This window comes from Oryzias melastigma, linkage group LG14 (assembly GCF_002922805.2).
Source record: "Oryzias melastigma strain HK-1 linkage group LG14, ASM292280v2, whole genome shotgun sequence".
In the NCBI taxonomy this organism is placed as follows: domain Eukaryota; kingdom Metazoa; phylum Chordata; class Actinopteri; order Beloniformes; family Adrianichthyidae; genus Oryzias; species Oryzias melastigma.
In genome coordinates this window covers 8,488,092-8,510,466 of record NC_050525.1, presented here as the reverse complement: position 1 = coordinate 8,510,466, position 22,375 = coordinate 8,488,092, and the positions used below count along the sequence as shown (strand labels likewise).

Sequence of the window (22,375 nt, the reverse complement as noted above, 5' to 3'; positions counted from 1 at the left end):
TTTTTTTACAGGCAGCAAAAACAAATCTGCTGCTCACAGAAAAACCTGATCTCCATCTCAGAATGGAGGAGATCCTGAGCCAGCGAAGCCAGCTGTTGGGGTGAAAAAACTATTAAAAACAAAAAAACAAATACCTTGTTCAGGACAAGGACTGCTGGGATTTGTGGGTGCTGGGCCAAGCATTTCAGCACCTCCACGTCCATCCTGCTGCACGCCCATCTGTCCGCCACATCCACCAGGACAACCACTGGAACAGACACGAGGTTTGAATCCACCGCTCAACTCAAAACGTGGACGATGTCTCACAGAAAACACGCCGCACTCAGGTCAGCTTCCTTGACGGAGTTCCAGGGATCCACGAGCAGAGACTTCTCCAGCTGGTGTCTGTGCAGACAGAGCGTCCATTCAGAGATTTCAGCACATTCAAAGAAAAGTAAATCAAAAAAAGAAATCAGGAAAGGCACCTTTTGGCCTTTGATGGAGGGGTGAGACCAGGAGTGTCCAGCAGAATCTATAATACGCCAGCAGAGGATTAACAACAGTGACCTCATCCTATCATATATTACACCAGCAGGGAGCGGAAACACCCTTACAATCTGTGTGTTGTTCTCCGTCAGAACACCCAGTGCTCGCGCCCGTGTGGTGTGCACCTTCTTGGACACAGCAAACACCTTTAACAGATGAGATGCTTGTCAGCATTATTTCCTGCTGAGTAACACAGACGAGCAGGAAGCTTTAGGAGAAAAGCAAAAACCTTTCTGCCGAGGAGCTGGTTGGACAGCGTGGACTTGCCAGCGTTTGGAGCTCCGATCACCGCAACTTTTAAAACCTTTGGCTCATGAGGCTGATCGGGGTGTCTCATCAGCAAAGACAACTGCTCCCCTAAAACAAAGAGTTTTAACATAACTTTGTATTCACCCACACAAACCTCAGAGGGTCGCTTACCTCCGTCTGCTGGAACCGATGCAGGGAGACGGAGAGCGCTGCCGTCTGCCACTTTACCTCCCTTTAGCCGGCTGAGGAACGCCTCTGATGAAATAAAACAGGCAGGAGTGAAGAGGAATCCAGTCCTCCCTCGGCGGGTGCAGCCAACATTTCCTGTAATGAGACAGAAGGTTTATAAAAAAAAACACGTAAAAGTAAAACAAAAATATTTCCCATAAAAAATATGGGCTTCAATATTTCTGCAGCTCCTCAAAAATTTTAAAGAAAGATCAGTATTTTTGTAGAACTTTATCTTCTACAGGAACTGTAATTAAAGACCCACTGTGTTGAAAATACTGTTTTTTGTGATTTTACCATGTTCTTTTCATACTGGAGGACATATTTTGTAAAAATTAAGCTCAAAATTGCATTTCTGAATATTTATTTATTGTTATGAAACAACAGCAGAGGAAAAAACCCTGCTTGAAAAAGAATGCAGTTGTGATGTAGAAAATACTGCAGGCAGGCCGGGGACAGGAAGGTTGGTGGTGTTGCTCCAAACCAACAGTCCCGCCCAGCACTCCCAGGTGAATTTCTAATGAACTCCTACCGCTCCACAGAAACTATGTCCTAGAAAACGACACAGGTTTTTTGATTTTGTCTTAAAATGGCATAACCATTGGGGGATGTCTTTAAAATAGGACAAAAGATGATTGGAGTGGATCTATAAACTACATTTCACACCACAGTTATGTCATAACTTCTGTGTTTTAGTATCACAGTAGTAAAACATCTCATGCTGTTCATGCCAAATGGTAAATGGTAAATGGCGTATAATTGTGTAGCGCTTTCTACCCTCCTTCGAGGGCCCAAAGCGCTTCACAGTCACAGACCCATTCACCCATTCATACACTATAATATCACTATTCCAGCATTTCTTGAATGAAATTAACCAGTATAGTCATAACATTAAACAAATTCAAAACAAAAAGGCAATTAAAACTAATTTGATTTTTGAAAAATTTAATGTATAACGAACCCCAAGGTTGTTTTTTTTTGTTTTTTTTGTTTCTTTTTCTCATACAGTATATGTTTATGATTTTTGCTTGCTTGCTTTTCTATAATATGTACTCATTTTAATTTCCCCTGAGACATTCACTTTGTTGTTGTACTATCTTGTTTGTTTGTTAAAAAAAAAAAAACTATAATATCACTATCACCAATAATAATGCTGTCATTTAAAATGTATTTTTTATTATCTTTGTTTAATATTTTCATTTTATTTGAAACACTAGCGTTACAAACACCTAAAATGCAATAGTTTTTATAAATCTGTTTTTATCTTAAATAGCTTCAAATGAACTAAAACGGGGCTATCTCGTTCACCCCCAGGGTAACCCAGTGACCCGTAAAGGGTGGATTCAGCCCGGGGAGCCATGACCATCAAAGCGACAGAATCGACTAAATGTGCACAATAAAACTAGTTGGAATAGCAAAACACTTTATTAAACATAAAAAACAAAACACAACGACCCCAAACTGGATCGTTTTTTAGCGACTGACCTGCTGTCAGAAAACATGACGCACTTTCCTGCAGAGCAGAGACTGTGGCCCGCGCGGAGAGGAAAGAACAGCCCCGGAGGAACCGGCCGCACGTCCCGAGGGCCATTAGAGCTCGTGGGAAAGGATACGATCTAAATCCTCCAGAAATATGTTTAAATTAAAGAGCCAGCTACTTGTTTACACATGCTCTACAGTGTGACGCCATGTTGCTACAACCAACGACGAACCACTTCCGCTTAGAAGTTAGTTGGAGCTAAAACCACACTGCCCCCTAGTGACCAACATGTTAACTACAAAATGACAGAACCAGTGGATTTGATATGTTCATCAACATAATATAATATAATATAATATAATATAATATAATATAATATAATATAATATAATATAATATAATATAATATAATATAATATAAAATATAAAAATAATAAAAAAACTAGAAAACTTTTTTGAATCATTGACATTTTTATTAAATAAAAAATCAAGTACAAATTTTAATAAAGAACCAGCATCATTGAGAAAGCAACAACAAGAAATCACTTTTTGGTGTTCTGTTTTTATACCATATCATAAAAAAAAGAATATATCAGAATGTTTAGAAATGTAATATAAATCATTTTTAAACTCTAAAAATATATAAAGTCTCAAATATTTGTACTTTGCTTTGCTAGAAAACTGAACAGATATAATAAAAATTTAAAATTAACCATGACTATTATATTCCTTAATTTACTTTTAAAATACATTTTTAAAAATCTGAAATAATTCCTGAGGTGATGCTTAGTTCCTCTGGGGGTAGATGAGTTCCTAAATGAGAATCCGTGATTTAAGCTGTTATATTCAAACACCTATTTTGTCATGAAGCTGAAGTACTGCGTCTGAAACATAAATGACTTGACATGGTGAATTAATTTGATTTAGAAAGCCAACTTCCAAAACCCTTAAGAGAAAAATGTTATTTCTTAAAAGTTAGAGGGTAAATGACCATAAAAGTAACGTAAATAACTTGAAGAAAAAGTCACCAGACGTGGCCTAGTAAACTTATTTAGTTCTTTAGAGACAAAAATCAAATAATATTTGTAACAATACTTTAAGAATTTTGTAAAAATTATAAACTGTGGAGAATTTCTGCAGGAAAGCTTTGTGTGTCCAACAGCATACCCAAATAGGTAAGCATTTGTCAGCAGCAGGTAGGACATTGTGGGCCTGAAATCAGCCATCTGCAATTCCAAAACCGTTTCATCACGTTGCTAAAACACATCTGCTGACACGAGCAACCTGCAGTTTAAAATGGGATGCGGCGCTCACAGGATTTTTTTGGGTGAGGACGATGTTCTCTAGATTACTTTGTGAGCGGTGCTGCGCCTCTAAGCACAAATCAGATTGCGTGGAGCAGATTTTTCCCTTTGAGTACACAGAGCAGAGCTTTTCCCCAAGGGTGCTTGAAGCAAAGCGTCGTGTAGGATATATTGAGCATCTGTGCTTAAAGCAATATGCCGATCTAAGGAAAACACTGACATGCTGTCATGCTTACTCTCCTTCCAGAACCAATGCACAATGACAAGTTGATATGAGGACTTAATAAGCGTGAGGTCTGTGAGATTAATCACCAGTCTGAAAGGACACGGTTTGCATGTTGATTGATTACCGTAACATGTTGTTCTCATGCTGTATACCAAGAGCTGGCAGATCAGATGTCTCCCCATGGTCCATCAAACACAGCGGCTGTTTGTTAGTCCTTGAGGACTCGCTGGGGTTGGAGCAAACATCTCCACTGGGGAGAACGATGAAGGATATCAGGTAGCTTGCAATCTGTCATCATCTAACTCTAAAAGCTCAGAGGCAATAAAGGGGTAACAAAAATGGAGCTTTTAGCAGACACTTACTGCCAAATTCCAATTGAACCAGAAACCAAAAAGGATATTTGAGGATTAGAAATGTTTGAAGTTTCTCCACATCAGCCCAGCTCTCTGCTAAATTCATTCAAGGCCTTCTCCCCCTCTGGGCTTTATTCATATGACCACTTAACATGGAAGTGCTTTGGAGCTGCTTCTGTAACTGCATTAACTTCAGTCTTCAAAAGGAGAATATAAAAAAAGAGAAGACAGACAGAAAAGGGGCCAAAAGGCTTCGCCCAGCTACAGCTGATAATGAGTTGTCATCCACTTTTCTATTTGATCTACAGTGGCCAGCATATTCTGATGGAAACTTTGCCAAAATTCAACATGCTGTTCGATAATGCATTAATGAATCTGATCTTTTTAAAGAGCTTCTGCAATGAAAATCGTGTTTGTGGCATTTTTAACAAGTTCTGTTTGTATTTTCCCTCATTATGGAGGACATGTGAAACAAAAATTAACCCTGTGAAGTCCACTACATCGAAGGATTGACAGAAAATTCAAATATTTTGAAATTCATGCATTTTTAAGAAAAACATTGATGAAAAGTTTTTGCAACTTCATTTTTTTATGAGATACAGATAGTATCAATCAAGCTACGTTGGGTGATTTGGTAACATTTTGCTCACAGCACTGTTAGTTTAAGATGCAAAAATATGAGTGTTCAGGAAAAAATGGATACTTACACTTTTAACATAATGCAATTGTTTTATAAAAAAAATAATTATGAACAAATTTCCCTTTTTTGAACTGCAAGTAGTCATTTAAAAAATGAGTAACAATAGATGAGTTATTCTCACCACTAACTTTAGAAAATTAGCTAAACTTTTCCCGCCAAAAGTGGTTTTGAGATTTCATGGAGGCAGCCATTTTAAAATGAGCAGAAAAAGCCCTTCTACTGCTTCTAGTGGAATGATGATGAACTACAGACCAGAAAACATGGACCAAGCTATATTTAATGTTTTTTCTATGGAAAGTTTTAATCATGAAAATGAGATAGGAGTCTCACAAATATGTGTATCAAATATGATACAATGGTAATATGGGGTTAAGATTAACACTGTCTTTTTTGAGTATTTCTTTATTTAAATTGTTGTGAATTGGGAGTGGACAAAGACATTTTTTTTAAAAAAGAGTTTATAATGGGAAATAGGGGTGGGCTTACTCTATGCCAACACTTCCACCCACAACTCAGAGGTGATTAAAACCTGCCTCTCTGCAAAAACTACTTTAGAAAATGACAGTTTTTTTTGGCTAATAACTGCAACATCATAGTTGAAGACCATTGGGAATGTTTTTAGAATAGACTATAAGATGGAACTTTAATGTTTATAACATTTTTTTGCAGGTGAATCTGGTTTAAACTTACCTCTACAGCAAGAACTGTCCATTCCTGCATCCCTATATAGAACTTTACAGTCATGAGGAACATCAAAGTATAAACACAAGCCACGGGGCACGTCATTAGGGAGCAGAGGTGCGAAGCAACAGTCTGCTGGTGCGTCAGAGCATCCATCACTCCATCGCCGTTGATTGCAGTGAGAGGCGGGATGCTGCACAGCCGGCTGGCTTTCCATGAAACAGCCACTCCTGAACTTTGTCGTGCTGATAACTCCAACAAAGGAAGGCTATTTGCGCAGAACCCCACTGATTAATGAATGTATGGATGCATTAGTGAAGAATGAGAGAGCAGCGGCGTTTTTACTTCTACATTATATGTGACACCCTGAAGGTCCCTCGATTCAGCAATCACGGCTTCACAACTCTTTGCCAGGGCCTCCATTTAAAATAGGTGATTTAGCTCCAAAACTACCCATATAGGTCACACTGATGCTCTGATTGTACAATCTCTGCCTCAGTGGGGGAGATAAGGGGGGAAAAAACTTTTATTCATTCTAGACTTGCAATCGATGGGACTTGTCTGTGAAGTGGATCAATAATGCCTCCCTTTGAAATCATCAATCACGTCTGTGGTGAATTTAAAAAGCGTAATTAGGAACAGCGTTCTTAAACATCCTGGATTGACGTCTTCTTTGGTAAGGAGAAAGACACCATTCTGCATCATTAACTTTGTATTATTGCCTGATGGAGCCCGCCGCTGCTACTTCCCCACCTGCTGAACCCAGAGGCTGTGTGTGATTGGGCTTTCAGACCAAATTCTTCCCCTTTTTCACTTGCTGATGAGGGCGGTGAGGCTTGCAGGCCAGTTAGTTAAAGTATTGTCACGAGTCTGGATTGTTCTGGAAGCCAAGAGCAGCTCATGATGTGCCACACAAGAGATTACAGTCGAGCCGTGTCATTTTCTCCCAGAACATCTTGATGATGCCCTAACATGACATGACAATACACGGCCACGAGCGCCCATTGTCAAGCATGACTCAAACCAATCTACAGTGATGTCCATCTGTCTTTCCCTGGTAATAAAATTGTATCAATACTGCAGAGAGGGCAGGTGGGCGAATGTAATGGAGTAATTTATTTTAGTTGTCACAGAAAAATAAGTCTTTGATTAGGGAGCCACACACATCAGGCTGCACAAATGGACCCTTTCATCAAACCACAAAGCATGAGACACTATTGACCACCGGTCCCTTTAGTGGCCTTTATCTTTCACGGTAAGATTCATAAGGCAACGCTTGGCCACAATCATGCAAACGGCCAAGGTTACGAAGATCATGGCAAATCTTGAAACAGTCAGGAGTATGCACTGGAATTCAAAGAAAACAATGGATTTCCTTTCAGAAAACGTCATGCTATCGATTCAACTGGATCATGTAACATTCAAGGTTCAAGGTTTTTTATTTGCCATATATGCAACAACGTAGACTTAAACATATTGGAATTCGGGTGCAGAACTCTCAGAGTCACTGTTTGGGTTGAAAAGTAGTATTACTGTACAAGTTTAAATAGTATAGAGATTACGAAAATATGTACATTCGAAAAAATAGAATCATAGAAAGTACAAAAAAGTATAAATAGAATGACAAAAAGTCCAAAAAGAGCAATTTAGAGAGAGTGAAATATTGCACGTTGACCAATTTGACAAGACATATTGCACATATATTTTACTGAGGTAGTTTTTCTTTTTTTCTTAGTTACATTATCAGTTATTCATCTGATATCTCAGAGAATCATATCCACCAAGGGGGTGAAAAAAGACATAAGCATATAAAGCCACAAGGGTTGCTGTATGGTCCCGCCCTCCTTGCCGTATTTGACCAGTCAGAGCAGCATATGACAAATTGAAGTAAAATTAACGGATGGTGGCCTCTTTCCAAGGTCAAAGGTCAACAAAACTTAAGGTGGTTGTAGACATGTGAGGGAAATTTCGTGAAGATCGCTTGAAAAAATGTGAAAATCACCAAATCTCACATTTTGCCACAAAATGGCCGCCAAGCCGTTGATCATGTAGCCATCCCATAATAATATCAAAACTTCCTTTGGATATCCTTGAAATGTTTTTTTTTTTTTAATTTATTTATTTATTTTTATTTCTTTTCCATCTTCAAAGGCAATTTTTTATGGTTTTGCCCACAATGATGTCATTGTTTTAGGGGTTGTTCACTGTGCCCAAAATTCATTTTCACTATAGGCACTAGGTGTGTACACATTTTTGTGAGTTTTTGAGCATGTAGCAGGGGTGACATTTTTACTCAAAGGCGAAAATGTGTTGTTTTCACATACAAAAAACAATATAGTCCTTGCAGTAGGTCATACCATTGGAACGAATTGTAAAGAAAGTGAATTGTTGCTTCCGTACTGCATAAATGTTTAAGTAGAAAGTGTCAAACACATTTGTTGCGCTGCATTTATAAAATTTTATCTTGTTTTATTAATTTATACCAGGCTCAGATTGTCTTATGCTTATTCTTGTTTTTTTCTTTTTATTTATTTTCCAAAACACAAATCATATATTGAACTGAACCAAGGTGACCAAAAAAATAAGGTTTGAACCAAACAATAGGAAAAGGGAAATTATTGCATCCCAAATACACACACGAACTTAATGCATTTTTTGGAGAGAGGTTTGAATATTTACCTAAGAAATGTCACAATAAAGGAAAAACTGAAACTATCTAGAGGTTGTAACGATTAAACAACTTCATCAATGAATCCATTTTACCTATGATCCAACCAGATCAATCTGTCTGAGGCAAGTTGTTAATCGGTTGGATCTAAACCATTAAAATGGTTTCATAATTAAATAAATCAGTTGTAATCAACATTGGTAAATACCATTTGGATTAAGACATGGTAGGTTTATTTCATTAATGTGAAAACAACTAAGGTCCATCACAGCAGACAACACACTTGTGATGCAGCAAAAACTGATCGGCCATCATTCCAGTCTAATGTGTGGAAACACTTTGAATTAAGCAAAGTCATGTGACCATACAGTGAGGTAGAATGTTCTAAAGATGTTCCCTTTGTATTATTTTCATGTGGAAAAACAACAGTGAGGTCAACTTTATCAAAATAAAATGTGAATGGATTTGACATTCATTCTTGTTTACTTGTTTGTTTGCAAACATATTTAATTTATTATCTTGAAGAAATGCGAGGAATCTGGAAAACTTGACCCACACTGTTCAGTACCAGGAATTTATCCCTGAGTCACACTAGTGGAAGTTTGGATTAAGATGTCCTGGATCTATTTTAGGTCAATGAAACTGATCATCCATTGTTAAAATGAATCCTTCAGAAAAGAGTATGGCTTTTCTTGATTATTAATGCACCTTTCATGTTAATAAAATTCTGAAAATTCATATTATTTACTGATCACAATGTTAAACACTGCAACTGTATCTCATATACAAGTTGCTTATACCCAACAAATTCATGCTGCTTTTCGTTGGTAAATTAAGAAATATTTGATCTTATAGGGGACAAACAAATTGTCTGATTTCCGCAACAAAATATGTTTCAATAAATGGAAAAAAAAACCAGAATGAATGTGCCTTGACGTTTAAGGTTCTTAAAGTATGATTGAAGAAATAAAGTAAAGTGCTGCGGTTGGGGATTTAGTGGAAAACAAAAGTAAGCCGATGAACTACATTTGCTCATAAATAATTAATTAAATATTTTCAACATTTTAAATCAATACAAGTATTGCCAAATGAAATATATCACCAAATTGATTCACCCCTACACCCATATAAAATACCAATAATAACAAATGTCAATAGGCTCAAATAAATATGTGTGAAAAACAAAATGCATCAATATATACGTATGTAAACTATACATTTTCCTTCCTTTTTGTTAGAACAATGTACTGTAATTATTAAAAAAAACTGTTATTACTTTATTTATAGTAAACATGCAAACATGAAAAAAGAAACACGTTAAATGTAAAGATGTGTTCTTGTTTACTCTCAATATTTTTTATGTTTTAATTCTTGAGTGGTTTGAGGTAGTGGTCGTGATGGGCGCGCGGACTGTCCCTTTAAAACATTCGTGCGTCCTGCGCTGTCTGGACCAGCCGCAGCCAGTGCGCATGCGCCGGAAGTTGCTGCCGCAGACAGCAGCAGTGATTCGGGCAGCGCAGGGTAACGGGAGAAAATCTGTCCGCTTTAAACCATGGCGACGTTCTGAACGATGCCTTTCGCCGACTTCCACGAAGAGTAAGTAGTTCCTTCTCCGTGGGACACTCGCAGCTCGGAGGCTTTCGGCATCTGGTGGAACAGCTGCGTAGATTTAGGCAGGAGGCTGAGGAGGCAACAATGGGACTGTGTATGTTTGAGACTGTCTGGGCTAGCAAAGCTAACCAGCTGGCACTGACTGGCAGGTTTAAAGCTTTGTTTATGTATTTTAAACCCATTCGAACACTTTAAGAGGCACATTTATTGTCAGCATAAAATGACACTTAATTTTGCTTTCATTTTGAGAGAACTGGCTCTTGTGTTCGAGCTTTTTAAGCTAGTTTTTAGTGTAGCAAAAACAGGATTAAGTAGAGACCGGTTTACTTGCCAAATTACAGTCAATATGACCGACAGTTTGGTGATAAAGTGTTGGTTTGTTCCTCGAGGCGGTTAGCTTGAAAGTGAAGTCGCTTATTTTTCCATTCGGAGCAAGTTTGGCTGATTTGGTGACCCGCTGCTAGTTTATTTTATTTTAGATATTGTTTCGAGTCGGCTCTGCTTTCAGCGGCGGAGGACGGAGTTTGCACCTGCAGGAGCAAAAGTGTTAAAGGTGATAACAAAAGGTTGACGTCACCGGGCTCATCCTGATCCTGCCGCACAACCTCGACCACCAAGAGGGGAGCAGGGGGAGCACTTTAGGGAGGAGGAGGAGGAGGAGGAGAGCATCCTTTATTATTTGTTCCAGCGTGTCTGGAAGGAGAAGCTCCTCTAACCAGATTTCTGGTGTCCTAAGGGCGCACTTAACTGATGGGATCGACGTGTCGCCCTGTCTGAAGCTGATCTTTACGAGGTGGAATGTTAATGTTGCCACAGCGTGTCCATGTTGTCTTTAGCTTGCTCCCCAGTCTGGCTTTTATTGATGTAATCGCACTGTAATGTCATGGAGCTTGACGGATTTGATTAAAAAAGAAGCAGCACCGCAGTGTGACTGACTATGGAGGCTGTGCACATGGTAAGATGGAACAGATGCATTATTAGTGGAGAAAATGAGCTGTTGTTTACATTTGCACGCCTGTTTTGGTGTATGAAGTGGCATTAAAGGAGGCTTTTATCACTCCCCTCTTTATAACAAAGGTGAAACTGTTAGATTTATGGCAGCAGGGAGGATGTGCTCAGCGATATCCTGTGCTAACTCAAACAAGAGCCAGATATTACTTAGCCCAAAGTGCAGTTTTGCAGTGCTCTACATTTTCCAAAGAGCAGATAATTAAATCTCAGACCTTGTTGTTGGAAAAACTAAAGGCTCAAGACTGAAATTATCATGCAGTAGGAACCTACTTTGCATTTGGGTGCTATGTTTCCCAGCACAATGAAGATTAATTAGGTCTTAACAGCAAATTACTGTGAGGCCTCTTCCTTCCCGCAAAATGCAGCTCAGCCATAATGACAGCACTCTGACAAATGCAGAGAGGAATCGGTGTAAAATGCTTCACATTCTTTGCGGCACAGAGGTTATCAATCTCTCAAAATGCACACATTCATTTTGCACTCTCTCAAACGTTGATTTAGATGTTTGCTTTTGGTGCCAAACTTGTGACTTTGCGTGTGTTCTGGAGCACATGCTTGGGTTTCTATTTATGTCGGAACATGACGTTTGTGTTTGTGTGTACTTACGAAGCCAGGCAGTCAGTTGGAGTGTCAGGAGCACCTGGTTCATTTGCTTATGTCACGCTGGTCAGCAATGCAGAAAATTGCTGCGTTCCAGCAAATTGAACTACCACTTGAATGCATGTGTTAATTAGATATCTGCGTGGCTTTTCAGCCAGCCTCTCCTCCCCTGCACATAAGTCATGTGCTGACTCTTTGACCTGTCATTGCAAATCCACAGCCTTTTCCTGCGAGCAAACCAACAGAAAAAAACAAGCTTGCTTTTGTGGTTTTTTTTCTCTTCTTTCCTGCACGCCATTGACAAACACACACTTGAGCACATTGATCCGCATCGTGGAATAGAGATTAATCATTTTGCTCAATATGACTCCTGCTTTCTTACAGATGCATTTTGCAGGAAAAAACAATTTCACCTCTCTACTGCAAGATTGCTAGCTTCACAAAGCACACACAATCATTTTGTGTATTTTAGATGTTGCACAACATTTTTCATGTGACAGTCAAACGATATGAATCACAACATTAGGCTTGTTTCAGACGAGCAGCGATAAGAAGATAACATCAAAGCACAGCTTTACTTCTTCAAGACTACAGAGCAGGACTCTGAATAACAGATTACAGGGTACAAAGAGGGAGCTCCAGTAGCTTTTATGTTTCATCAGTTTTTGGGATTCACAGGCAGCTAATTAAAATGTATTGATTAGTAACAGCCCTGATTCTCTTGATTGTTGACTGTGAAATCACTTGGCTAACGGGTGTATTTTTTTTGATGATTTTATGTGCTGGAATGAGCCACTTGGCTGATGCTCATTTTGGGTTATTCAAAGCTGCTGATTTGATGTAGCGTTTTAGTGATGTGCTTGAATTGGAAATGTGCAACCGCTTGCTCTCCCCCGTGCCATAAATTTGCTTCTTTCATATTTCAGCAGGAGCCAGCGCATGCTAAATGTCTCCCAGGTGTTGTCTCTGTGTTCCCTGTGCATAGCAGGTTTGCAGATTTCTTTTTCACCTAGTCATTTCAGACGTGCCGCATTCGTCGAATGTTTTCCATTTGCTAAATGAGGCTGCCAGCTACTTCCACTTTTCAGTTCTGCAGTCACCGTTGCAGCTGTAAGCCAACACTCACCCACTCAGCCACCCACAAGTTGGGAAAAAAGTCTCTGTGAGGACACCGGGTGTGTTCTCTGAGTGCAGTTTCAGACGCACAGTAGATGTTTGGTAGTTTGTTTGTGTGAGGGAGCAAAGTCAACAGCAGCCACATGAAGGCATGACGGTCTTCAGGGTTCCAGAAAAGAAAAAGGCTGACCTGCAGAGCTGAGGCTGAGCTGGTATTTACTTTGCTTCTTGAGGTTTGTTTTATTTTGGCTACACCGCTCGCAGGCGATTGGCCTGATGTCAAGATGCACTTTGTGCCTTTGTTAGTCATATTTTCGTGCTCGGATTTGCGTGGTTGCTGGAAGGGCAAATTAGGGCCCAGGGAGTGATGGTACAAACCCTTAGAACCAAAGGGATTTCTGAACTTAGTTATGTCTTTAGCTTGAGGCTAATCACAGTCGAATCTATGGCTCCTGGTGACATTTTCTGCCGTTAGTGCATGAACAAGACCTGGTCCGGGTGATCAGGCTTATCAGAGACACAGCAGATGACAGACTTGTTTATCCGCCTCCATCTCACAGGAACAGCAGAAGAACAGGGCAGATACTGTTATCTGTTTATGGCATATGATAAGGTCGTCTCATTCGGATCACTGACCCTCCACCGGCGGTATCCACCCGCTGCACCAAATGTTCTGTCAAAAGAGATTGCTAAATAAGCCCAACAGTACTCTTAAGTAATCCTAATAGAAAGCATTTGCACGTGCACGATGACTGCTGCAGTTTTCCAAAGTCCATGCCAGTTGCACACATATCAGGACCTCATTAGCCATCGACCGAGAGGCTCAGAGTCTGGTTCTGTCTTTAGGGTCATGAGGACACCACAGCAAAGTTCCAGTAAAGCTGCAGAGGATATCAAGTGGAGGGAGACAGGGTGAGAGTGAGCTTCAAGTGTCATAGATGGTGCAGCCGTGAGATAAGGCCGGCCTACAAGAGGATTAGAGGAGGAGATGTTACATTTTGTCGGCTAATTGGGCTTTATTTTGAATATTTCAGGGGATTCATTAAAACCTAAATTAGTGAGGTGTTAACACTCTGCAGGGTGAGTGCTTATGTGGGACACTTTTTTTCATAGTTGCTATAGCAACATAATTTTGTATGGGTTTAGTGACTCATTTTAACAATTCGATTCATATCATAATTTGTGGTTGCTGATACATTTCATGGTCGATGTTGGTTCATTTTGAACAATCCGATTCAATGACCTAAAATGAATCCAGGACATCTTTAGCCAAAACTCCAACCAGTGTGACTCAGAGAGAAATGCTGAACGGTGCAGATGAAGTTTTCCAGATCCCTTGTATTTCTTGCAAAGATGTAAATGTGTACAAACAAGTAAACAAGAATTAATGGCAAATCCATTCATATTTTAGTTTCATAAAGTTGTTTTTTCACATCAAAATAATACAAATAGAGCTTTAGAACATTATTCCACTCTGTATGGTCACATGACTTTCCTAAATTCAAAGTGTTTCCACACATTAGACTGTAATGATGGATTGATCTTTTTATTTTGCTGTTATCACGTGTGTTGTAATGTCCGCTGTGAGATAAAATCCAGTCTCAGTCCAAGAGATATTTTTCAATATCATTACAATTGATTTAAATAGTTTGCCTAGCTTGCCTCCTTCAGATTGATCTGGTTGGATTGTAGGATTATAAATTGATTAATTGGTACATGTCATTAAACATTGAAAAGTCTGGGACTCGTCCCCTTTGCAGGGCCCAGTAACTTAAAGAGGATGTTGATTTGAGGTTTTGGGGTTGGCTGGGATGTCAGGATCTGTGTTGGGGAGGGATGAGGGCTGAGCTGAGAGAGAGCTGTTGTTGGAGAGCGGTCAGTGCAAGGCACTTTGCCATGACCCTCCTCATTTTATCATGGATTACACCACTTCTCCAGGCCTCAATGAGTGGGTGTCTTTTTCTGTGTGAGCAGTGTAGTGGAGAGCAGAGCTCAGAATGGGGTCCTTTATAACCTTTCTAACCCTCTGGTCGTGTTTGCGGCCATTGTTGGCCACTGTGAATGGTATCTCCGTGCCTTGAAAAGTAACCAGATGACATTCTTCCTGTTGTTCAAAAGGGTCCCAGGTTCTGTTGTGAAAAGCGGCTGAAAGGATAGGCGAAGCCTGTGACCTTCAGAGGCTAATCTCTGGCACGTCATTCATTGCCTGTCTGAAGCGAAAGCACACCTCACTCACAGATAGCAGCATGCAGATTCAAGCAAGGTTGGAATTCTTTAGAAGTTACTCCCCAAAAACACTTGTTGGAGTTTTATTGGGCTTATTCAAGAATGAAGGCTCTGAGCTGAATCATCATTCCAGACGGGCTCTGTGTCCGACACCAACAACGTCCAAACCGGTGGCATCAGAAGCCCGTCTGTACTGCGCGCTGAAATGCCACTGTTGCTGTAAAAGCTGTAGGGGATGAAATGCACTCACTGATACAGTAAACATGGCCGCAGCTTTCAGACCATCGAGCATTGTTTATGTCTCCTGTTCTCTGCTGTACTTGCTGTCTCCAGCCTGCTGTGTTTCCTGGAATTTGCAGAGATGCAGTTGTCGCCCTGCAGGGGGTTGTTGTCTATAATCACAGTACATACTTCAGCGGTGTCATCTGCGTAAACTAAGCTGCAATCACACTGTCATGCTATATTCTCCTGATACGTTCTTTAAGATTATCTTGTTAAGATTTCATTCTTTTCTCATTTTTCCCACTAATTCTACTGCCAACGTTTAAAGCTTTATTGCACAATACGTTCAATCTTTTCACAGTAGCTGTTGAGTTTCTCATAATCAAAGGGTTGTTTGTATAGTGAATAGAATTGTGCCTTGGGTTAACCTATAAAACCAATTTCCAAAAAGCTATAAAACTGTAAATATTCAGATAGGTTCGAAACCTTTAGGAGACCTTTCATTATGTCCTGTTTTTAGCTACTTATCTTGGTTTACTGTCAATATGACTAAATAACTGTGTTTTTGAGTTGTTCTGTCTCACCTCCCAAATATGACCTAGCTCATTTATTCTGCATATTAACCAAAAGCTCTATGAAAAAAATTCAGACCATGCCGAGCCAAGCTGGGTTAAAAAAAGGACACTTTTTTTTTTTTTTTTTTAATTTCAGGTTAGATTTTTTTTATATTTTAATGCATAAACTTGTGGACGAGTAGTTGTATTCCGAGCTAGTATCTGGTTTAAAACTGTACTCCTGGATAGCTCTAATATTCTTAACCTGTCTTTGTTGCACTGGTAATGTTAGGCTGGGAGCGTGAGGGGCTGTAAGCTGGTGGGAGAGTGTGTAAATGGAGATCTCTAAGTTATGGATGCTGAGAAGTAGTGGTGTGGGGTTGTTAATTTCTAATGAGCAAAGCCGCTCTGCAGAAACTATGTCCTAGAAAGCAGCACAGGAATTGTTGTTTTGGTTAATTACAGCATGATCATAATTAAAAGACAACTGGGAACGATTTAAACATAGATTAAATGCTGTGGGCCTTTACGGAGCTGTGTACATGGCAGAGGTCTTATTCTGAAAGAATATACCAGACTGCAGTTGATCCAGTTTGTTTTCCTGGACATAAACAAACCCGTGGAAGTTTTGTTGGATAAACAATGTATGATTAAAAGCAAAAAAAAAAAAAATCAGAATGTGAAGCAAAGATTTGTAGGTGTGGCTGTCGAGCCAATCAGAAGAGACGTAGCTCGGCACAGATGGTGCCTATACCCTATATTTTTTCATGTGACGCTGTAGAAAGGTAAATGAAGAGACAGGTCGTTTTGTGTGAGTTGATTTAAAAAAAAACCCACACAATTTAATACTGGTGCCAATGTGCATTTGAGAAGAAAAACATGAGAAAAATTTTAATTTTATTGTAAATGTTAAAAAAAGTACTTCACATTTTCAAAATTTGTGGCAATTTTTTTTTCTTCTATCCTCAACTCATCTAAACTAAAAAATGCATAAATGGATAGGTGAGGTAGAGATGAGCGATAAATCTGTGCCAGTATCGTTATTGGTTGATCTTTGCATAATTTGAGTTTATCGTTCGGATATTTAAAATTGTTCGGACTGTTTTCAGATTTTTGAAATGCATACTTTTTCCTAATAGATCCCTGGCACTGCGAAGCTTATGGTTTCCACTTGTGTCTAATAGTTAGTAAATTGTCTGAATGGTTTCAGATATATTTCCAAAGTTTTAAAGTGATGCTTGTTCCTATGATATACCTTGCTGTATGTTATAAAGATCAAGGACAAAATGTTTGTGGAGTCAAAGAAAAGTTGTACATTTCTAAGAAAGAAATAAAAAAGACCTCTATACTTTGAGGTATTGTTGACACTTAAATATCGATATCAGTAAATATCTACTATTGACCACTGCTGCAGGGGAAGTGTCAGTATTGGCTGAAAAAAATGACATCGGCTCGTAAAGCTTTACCACCTAATCTTAGGGTTAAGTCTCTTTCAAAAGTACAACACCTTTTTTAGGGGCCTGCTGTGCGGTGCACTGATTCTGGGGAATAAAAAGCTGCCAGTTTTAGGGTCTCTTCTGTCACATGTTGTGTGATGTTAAAGGATGGGCATGCCATTCTTTCATACCGTTTGCAGCCAGGTGACTATTATGTGGCATATTTGCCGCCTGCGTTCATGTCCAAATAAAAAAGGCGAGGTTGTTTACAAAAGAAGAATTGGATTATAAAAGGAAAATGTTAAGTTTTTATTCTGCTGCTGAGGTGGAGGGAGAAGCAAAGTAGGAAGGGTGGGTCATAGTATCAAAGATATAATTGAAAGTACTTGTGTGTAAATAGTTCCAAGGCAGGTTGTGTTGATGTGTGATGGGGGGGGGACATCCGTCTTCCCTTGCATCTGACGTTTCAGGGTCTCATTGCGAGGGTTTGCCTGTACTGCATGTCGGCTTCCTGTAATTAATAACCAGCAGCCCCCTCACTCATCAGGAGACCAGGTGCTGCTTAGATCGACTCTGGCACTAAAACGCAGCAGATTTACTGCTCGCACTGTAGTTCCACTGTTGTTGGGATGAGCTCACATATGTCACCGGTGCGCCTCTTACTGCGTGCATCTTTGCAGTCTGTGTACATGTAAACACACCATCAGAGACCCAAAACAAAGAGATGAATTTTAATGATGCTCAGCTGATGGATTGCTTGTTGGTGAAGGATGTGGTTCATTTAGTCCACTTTGCGTCAAGCACCATTATAGAATTCGCGTTGTGTGCTGTTTAGCAGGGCTCGCTGCCTTGACAGATTGCCACCCTGATGGGGAGATTTACCCAGCCAGCACCGCCAATGGCAGTGACACCATCATTAGGCTTTGATCAGCTGCAGTCTGCAGGGGAAAGCACAGAGAGTAATATTCTTGATCTAATTACTGGGAGACATTTCAGGCAGCGTAATGTGTGATTTAACCTCTTGTCAGAGGCTATAAAAGGAAGCTGGGTTAATCTTCATTGCAACCTCTTTTCCGCACAGGGGACAGTGCTTTTAAATTTCCTTTTCCCATGACCCCAGTAAAAAGCAGAATGGCAGTGATGTATGCTAAATCACTAATGCAGGCTCGCTTCTCGAATTCTCTGCATGTAGGAGTTCTTTAACCTTTGCATGTTAGCAACAGCTGCTTTGCAGAAACTATGCTTTTGGCATCAACATGCAAACACTGTCTTTTAGACTTTTGTGTTCTTATGACAAAGGAGCTGTTTTCCTCTTCTGTCATTTCGCTTTACTTTTTTCTGTCTTTCTGTCTCATCTCCACCCACATACTGGAGCGTGATGAGTGCAGGAGACCTGATTGAACAAATGGATTGTAAGTGGAGTCAAGGGGTTTGGGTTAATCAGTCAAACACAGTTAAATAATTCTTTGAACTAGAAGGGATTAGTCTTGCTTGAGTTGGGACCCCGATCCTCCAAATGCTAGCTGGGTTTTTAGGGCCACCAGAGCCACATCGGTTAGAAAACATGGGTTTGGTTTCAGAGTTAGTATGGATTTAGAGTCTGACTAAATACTGGTTCTTTGGCACCAATTCTCAATGCTTTGGTGAGAATGCAGAACTGCTTGACTTTGGTCAAATAGGTGTTGGAGTAAAAAATAGGGGAAACAGACCCAATCGAAAAACTTAACTTTCCATTTCATTACAAACAAGGATGTCTTTAGAAAACAAAAAGTTATAATAAAGTTGGTTTGCACAGGAAAAACATTTTTCTTAACATCTGTTCTATATTCTCAACGATCTGAATAAAGAAATACTCAGAAATAGGGATGGGCCAATATCATTTTATTGATACTGGTAACTGATATTTCCCTTGCAACTGTGGCTGATGACTGATATCTGTTGATACCGACAAAGTTTAAATTTACTTTTTACCAGTTTTTTACTATACAATCACACCATACTTGAACTTTTTAACATACAGCAAGGTATCTCATGGGAACAAGCGTAGCTTTAAAACTTTGAAAATATAACTTTACTGACTATTAGACATAACTGTAAATCATAAACTTTCCAGATCTACTAGGAACAAGTATCCATGTTAGAAATACCTGTAAAGTGTGTCTGAAAACGGTCAGAAAATTTCGGTGGTTTTTTTTTTTTTTTAGTATCGGTTCAATACAGATAAACTCAAATTATGGAAATATCGGTCGATGCGATACTGGCACTGATATACTACTCAGAAATGCAATTTTCATCTTAATTTTCTTTATATATGCTCTCCACCATGAGAAAATGCCTCAAGAACATGCTAAAAATGCCATAAGCACAATTTTCATTGGAGTGGTTCTTTAACATTTCATCAGTTCCTGAAGCTTTTGACGACAACCTGTTGGGTCCAACTTAGCTAAGTAATAAATTAAACAAAAAACATGTTTACCCTGAACTAGCACTGGTTCGTATTTTGTTGGAAAACCCTAACACACAGCCCCACTTAGCATGCTCTGTTGCCTCTAAATGAACCAGCCCCCCTTCCCTTTGTTACACAGCACAATAGGAATGATGATTTAGCAAATTAAATGTACACCTTTCTATTTGTGGCCTTTCTTGCTAATAGTATTTCACTGGATCTATTACACTCACACTTTCCTAAAGGTTTCCAGGTTCTCCAAATCCCCTTCAGTTCCTTCAGAAACTTTTTAAAGGACAGAAAACCACTTTTTATCAAACCAAACTCTATCGTATTTTTACAGAATGACTTCCTGCTCATTTTCTTTTCTCATTTTAGCTGAAAGCTGATCACAGTGGTAGGACTTAGCTCTGATGTTGGCATTGGTGAAATGCACAGCTGCATCCAACCTGAGCCTGCTCTAAATAAACTGTGTCCCTGTTCACATTCCTGGAGCAAAGCATCCACCCTGTTATCACAAATATAAAAATTGGTCTTCTTTTTCAAATATGGGTAACCTTTATCCTACAAAAATCTAATTTTTTTACTAGTTAGAATAGTTGGTAGTCCTCAAACTTCTGTGACTTGTACTTTACTGATAAAGATTTAAATTCAAAGCAAATTATTAAATCAACTCTGCTGCTTTTCTGCTTTTGCATTTATAATATGTTAATCAAGACTAGAATATTGAGATGGACAGATTAGTGGTTTGTGTCAAAGTTTTCTAAAGCTAGTTTTTTCTTCTCTGTGGTCGTCACTCAAGATGTTTCTGAAAACGGGCAAGGAAGGGGAACAAACAAGTCTGATGGTTGATGGACACGCCCAGAAATACAGTCCAAGAGTTAAAGATTTGACGGTCTCTTGTGTGTTGGATTGAATTCAGTATACAATTAAAGCACCACTCTCAAAGCGTTTCATAAAAGCAAAAAACATCCACATTTGTGCTGTAATAATAATTATTACAGGTGTTATTATCCAGTTTGGTCCAGGTCATTCAAAAAGGGTCAGGTTGTTTTCATTTTAAAATACCTGCCTAAATAAATGACCGATAAATAACATTGAAGGGTTTTTGGTGTCATTTTAGCCATATATTAAACGTAAAAGTGTTCAACTGCTATGCAATTGTCTTTTATCTCTTAAGTCACAGGTCCACAGATAAGAATAATTCACTTTTGTGATAAAATATCCCCAAATGTGATGTCTGTGCATGTGGACGCCAGGTCTGAAGAGGTTAGCATGACATTGAAACTGTTTAAAAAGAGGTTTTTGACCTAACTTGGATGCATATTTTTTATTGTAAAGTTGGGCCTGGAACACTGAAGTATAATGAGTATTGACAGCTTACAGACATCTTACCTGGAGAACTCACCTGGCTCCAGTTGATTTTAAACATTCTTCTAACAGGAAGTCAAGTTCTCCAACAATGGTCAAAATTTGCTGTCCGGTTCAAAACTCTTCTCAAGCATCCACAGGATTTTGATGGAGTTCCCTTACGTCATGTTTGTTACTCGTGTGTTGCATCTGTTCAGTGTTATTTGGCCCTGTGTGGCATTGCTGTTTCATTTTAAGTTCTATGTGTTTCCTTTTTATTTTCTGCTTGTTTTCCTCTGAGCAGATAACCCTGTACCCTGTTATCTCTCACTTCTTCTGCCCCACAGGGCAGTATGAGGGGGTAGATTGCTTTGCTCTGAAGAGACCCCAATTAGCAGGACCGGCAAGCCTGCTGAAGGTCACTCCCAGAGCTTTGGTGTACGGAAAGGGGAGGCCGCGCCGGCCAGTGGTAGCTCTGACAGTGCTGAGGCTCTCAGCTGAACTCAGGAAATATTCTGCTCTTTCATAACCTCCCACAGTCCATATACCCTGTTTTTTTTCAATGCTGTGCAGGCAGAAAAGTTGCTGAGGATTTTAGTAAAGGTCAAATGTTCTGTGCAGATTGTCATAGCATACTGTGACCATATCTGAGAGATACATTTGTCATTAGCTCCAAAGTCCCTCACTTCATCAAGCCGTGTCTGGTGTCGGCTATCTCAGCCTGATTGATGGCTCTGTCCTTATTGCAGAGAACTGGGGTCGATGGCAAAAAATTTGCTGCCGGGTGCATTAATGCTGTGTTCAATGGCACAGACCTTTGAGCAAGCCTCATCAGTCTTGACTCACTGGATGGCCACAGGAGATCTGTATAAGCGGGCGTGATGCAAGAAGGAAAGAGGGAGAGATCGACCAAAAAAAAAAAAGTTTTATCTGCTGGCTTAACTCTATTACTCACATGACCTTGTCTCATTGATGCAGGCCAGACAGAGGTAATAAAGATTTAGAGTTGAAGTCGGAAGTAGCCACACAGAAAAAATCTCAGCATCAATCCATCTTGGGCTGCCAGTGGATACTTTAAGCCTGTGCTACACATTGATAAATACACTGAAAATATGATAGTACATATGTATTGTTTATAAAAAAGGGCAGTCAAATGTTTATTTGCAACAGGTGAGTTGAGTCAAACCAACACCTGATGCAAACAGTGAGGAGTGGCAGGCATGACTGGAAAAAGAGGGTGGTCTCTTAAGAAGCCACTTCTATGATGATTGTGTTTTTGGTGTTTTTTTAAACATGTTCTTTTGGTATTTTTCTCATAATGAAAGACATATTTAAAGACAAACTAAACAAAAAATCGCATTTGCTGGCATCTACTGGGTGGGGAGCAAG

General features: G+C 39.5%; 2 protein-coding genes across 2 annotated transcripts in view; one reads left to right on the top strand and one right to left on the bottom strand.

Moving 5' to 3' along the window:
* The window catches only part of eral1 (Era-like 12S mitochondrial rRNA chaperone 1), a 9,071-nt gene extending 6,338 nt beyond the window's left edge, over positions 1-2,733 (bottom strand). Inside the window, exons 1-7 of the mRNA XM_024266526.2 lie at positions 2,488-2,733; positions 946-1,098; positions 755-882; positions 594-671; positions 465-511; positions 323-384; positions 135-247 (exon numbers count right to left, since the gene is read on the bottom strand). Of these exons, the coding sequence (XP_024122294.1) occupies positions 135-247; positions 323-384; positions 465-511; positions 594-671; positions 755-882; positions 946-1,098; positions 2,488-2,593 (687 nt within the window). The 5' untranslated portion in view covers positions 2,594-2,733. The remainder of the gene's footprint in view (positions 1-134; positions 248-322; positions 385-464; positions 512-593; positions 672-754; positions 883-945; positions 1,099-2,487) is intronic.
* Positions 2,734-9,876: 7,143 nt separating this feature from the next.
* fam222ba (family with sequence similarity 222 member Ba) overlaps positions 9,877-22,375 on the top strand; it is a 34,224-nt gene continuing 21,725 nt past the window's right edge. Inside the window, exon 1 of the mRNA XM_024266086.2 lies at positions 9,877-10,010. The gene's annotated coding sequence lies outside the window, so the exon portion shown is untranslated. The remainder of the gene's footprint in view (positions 10,011-22,375) is intronic.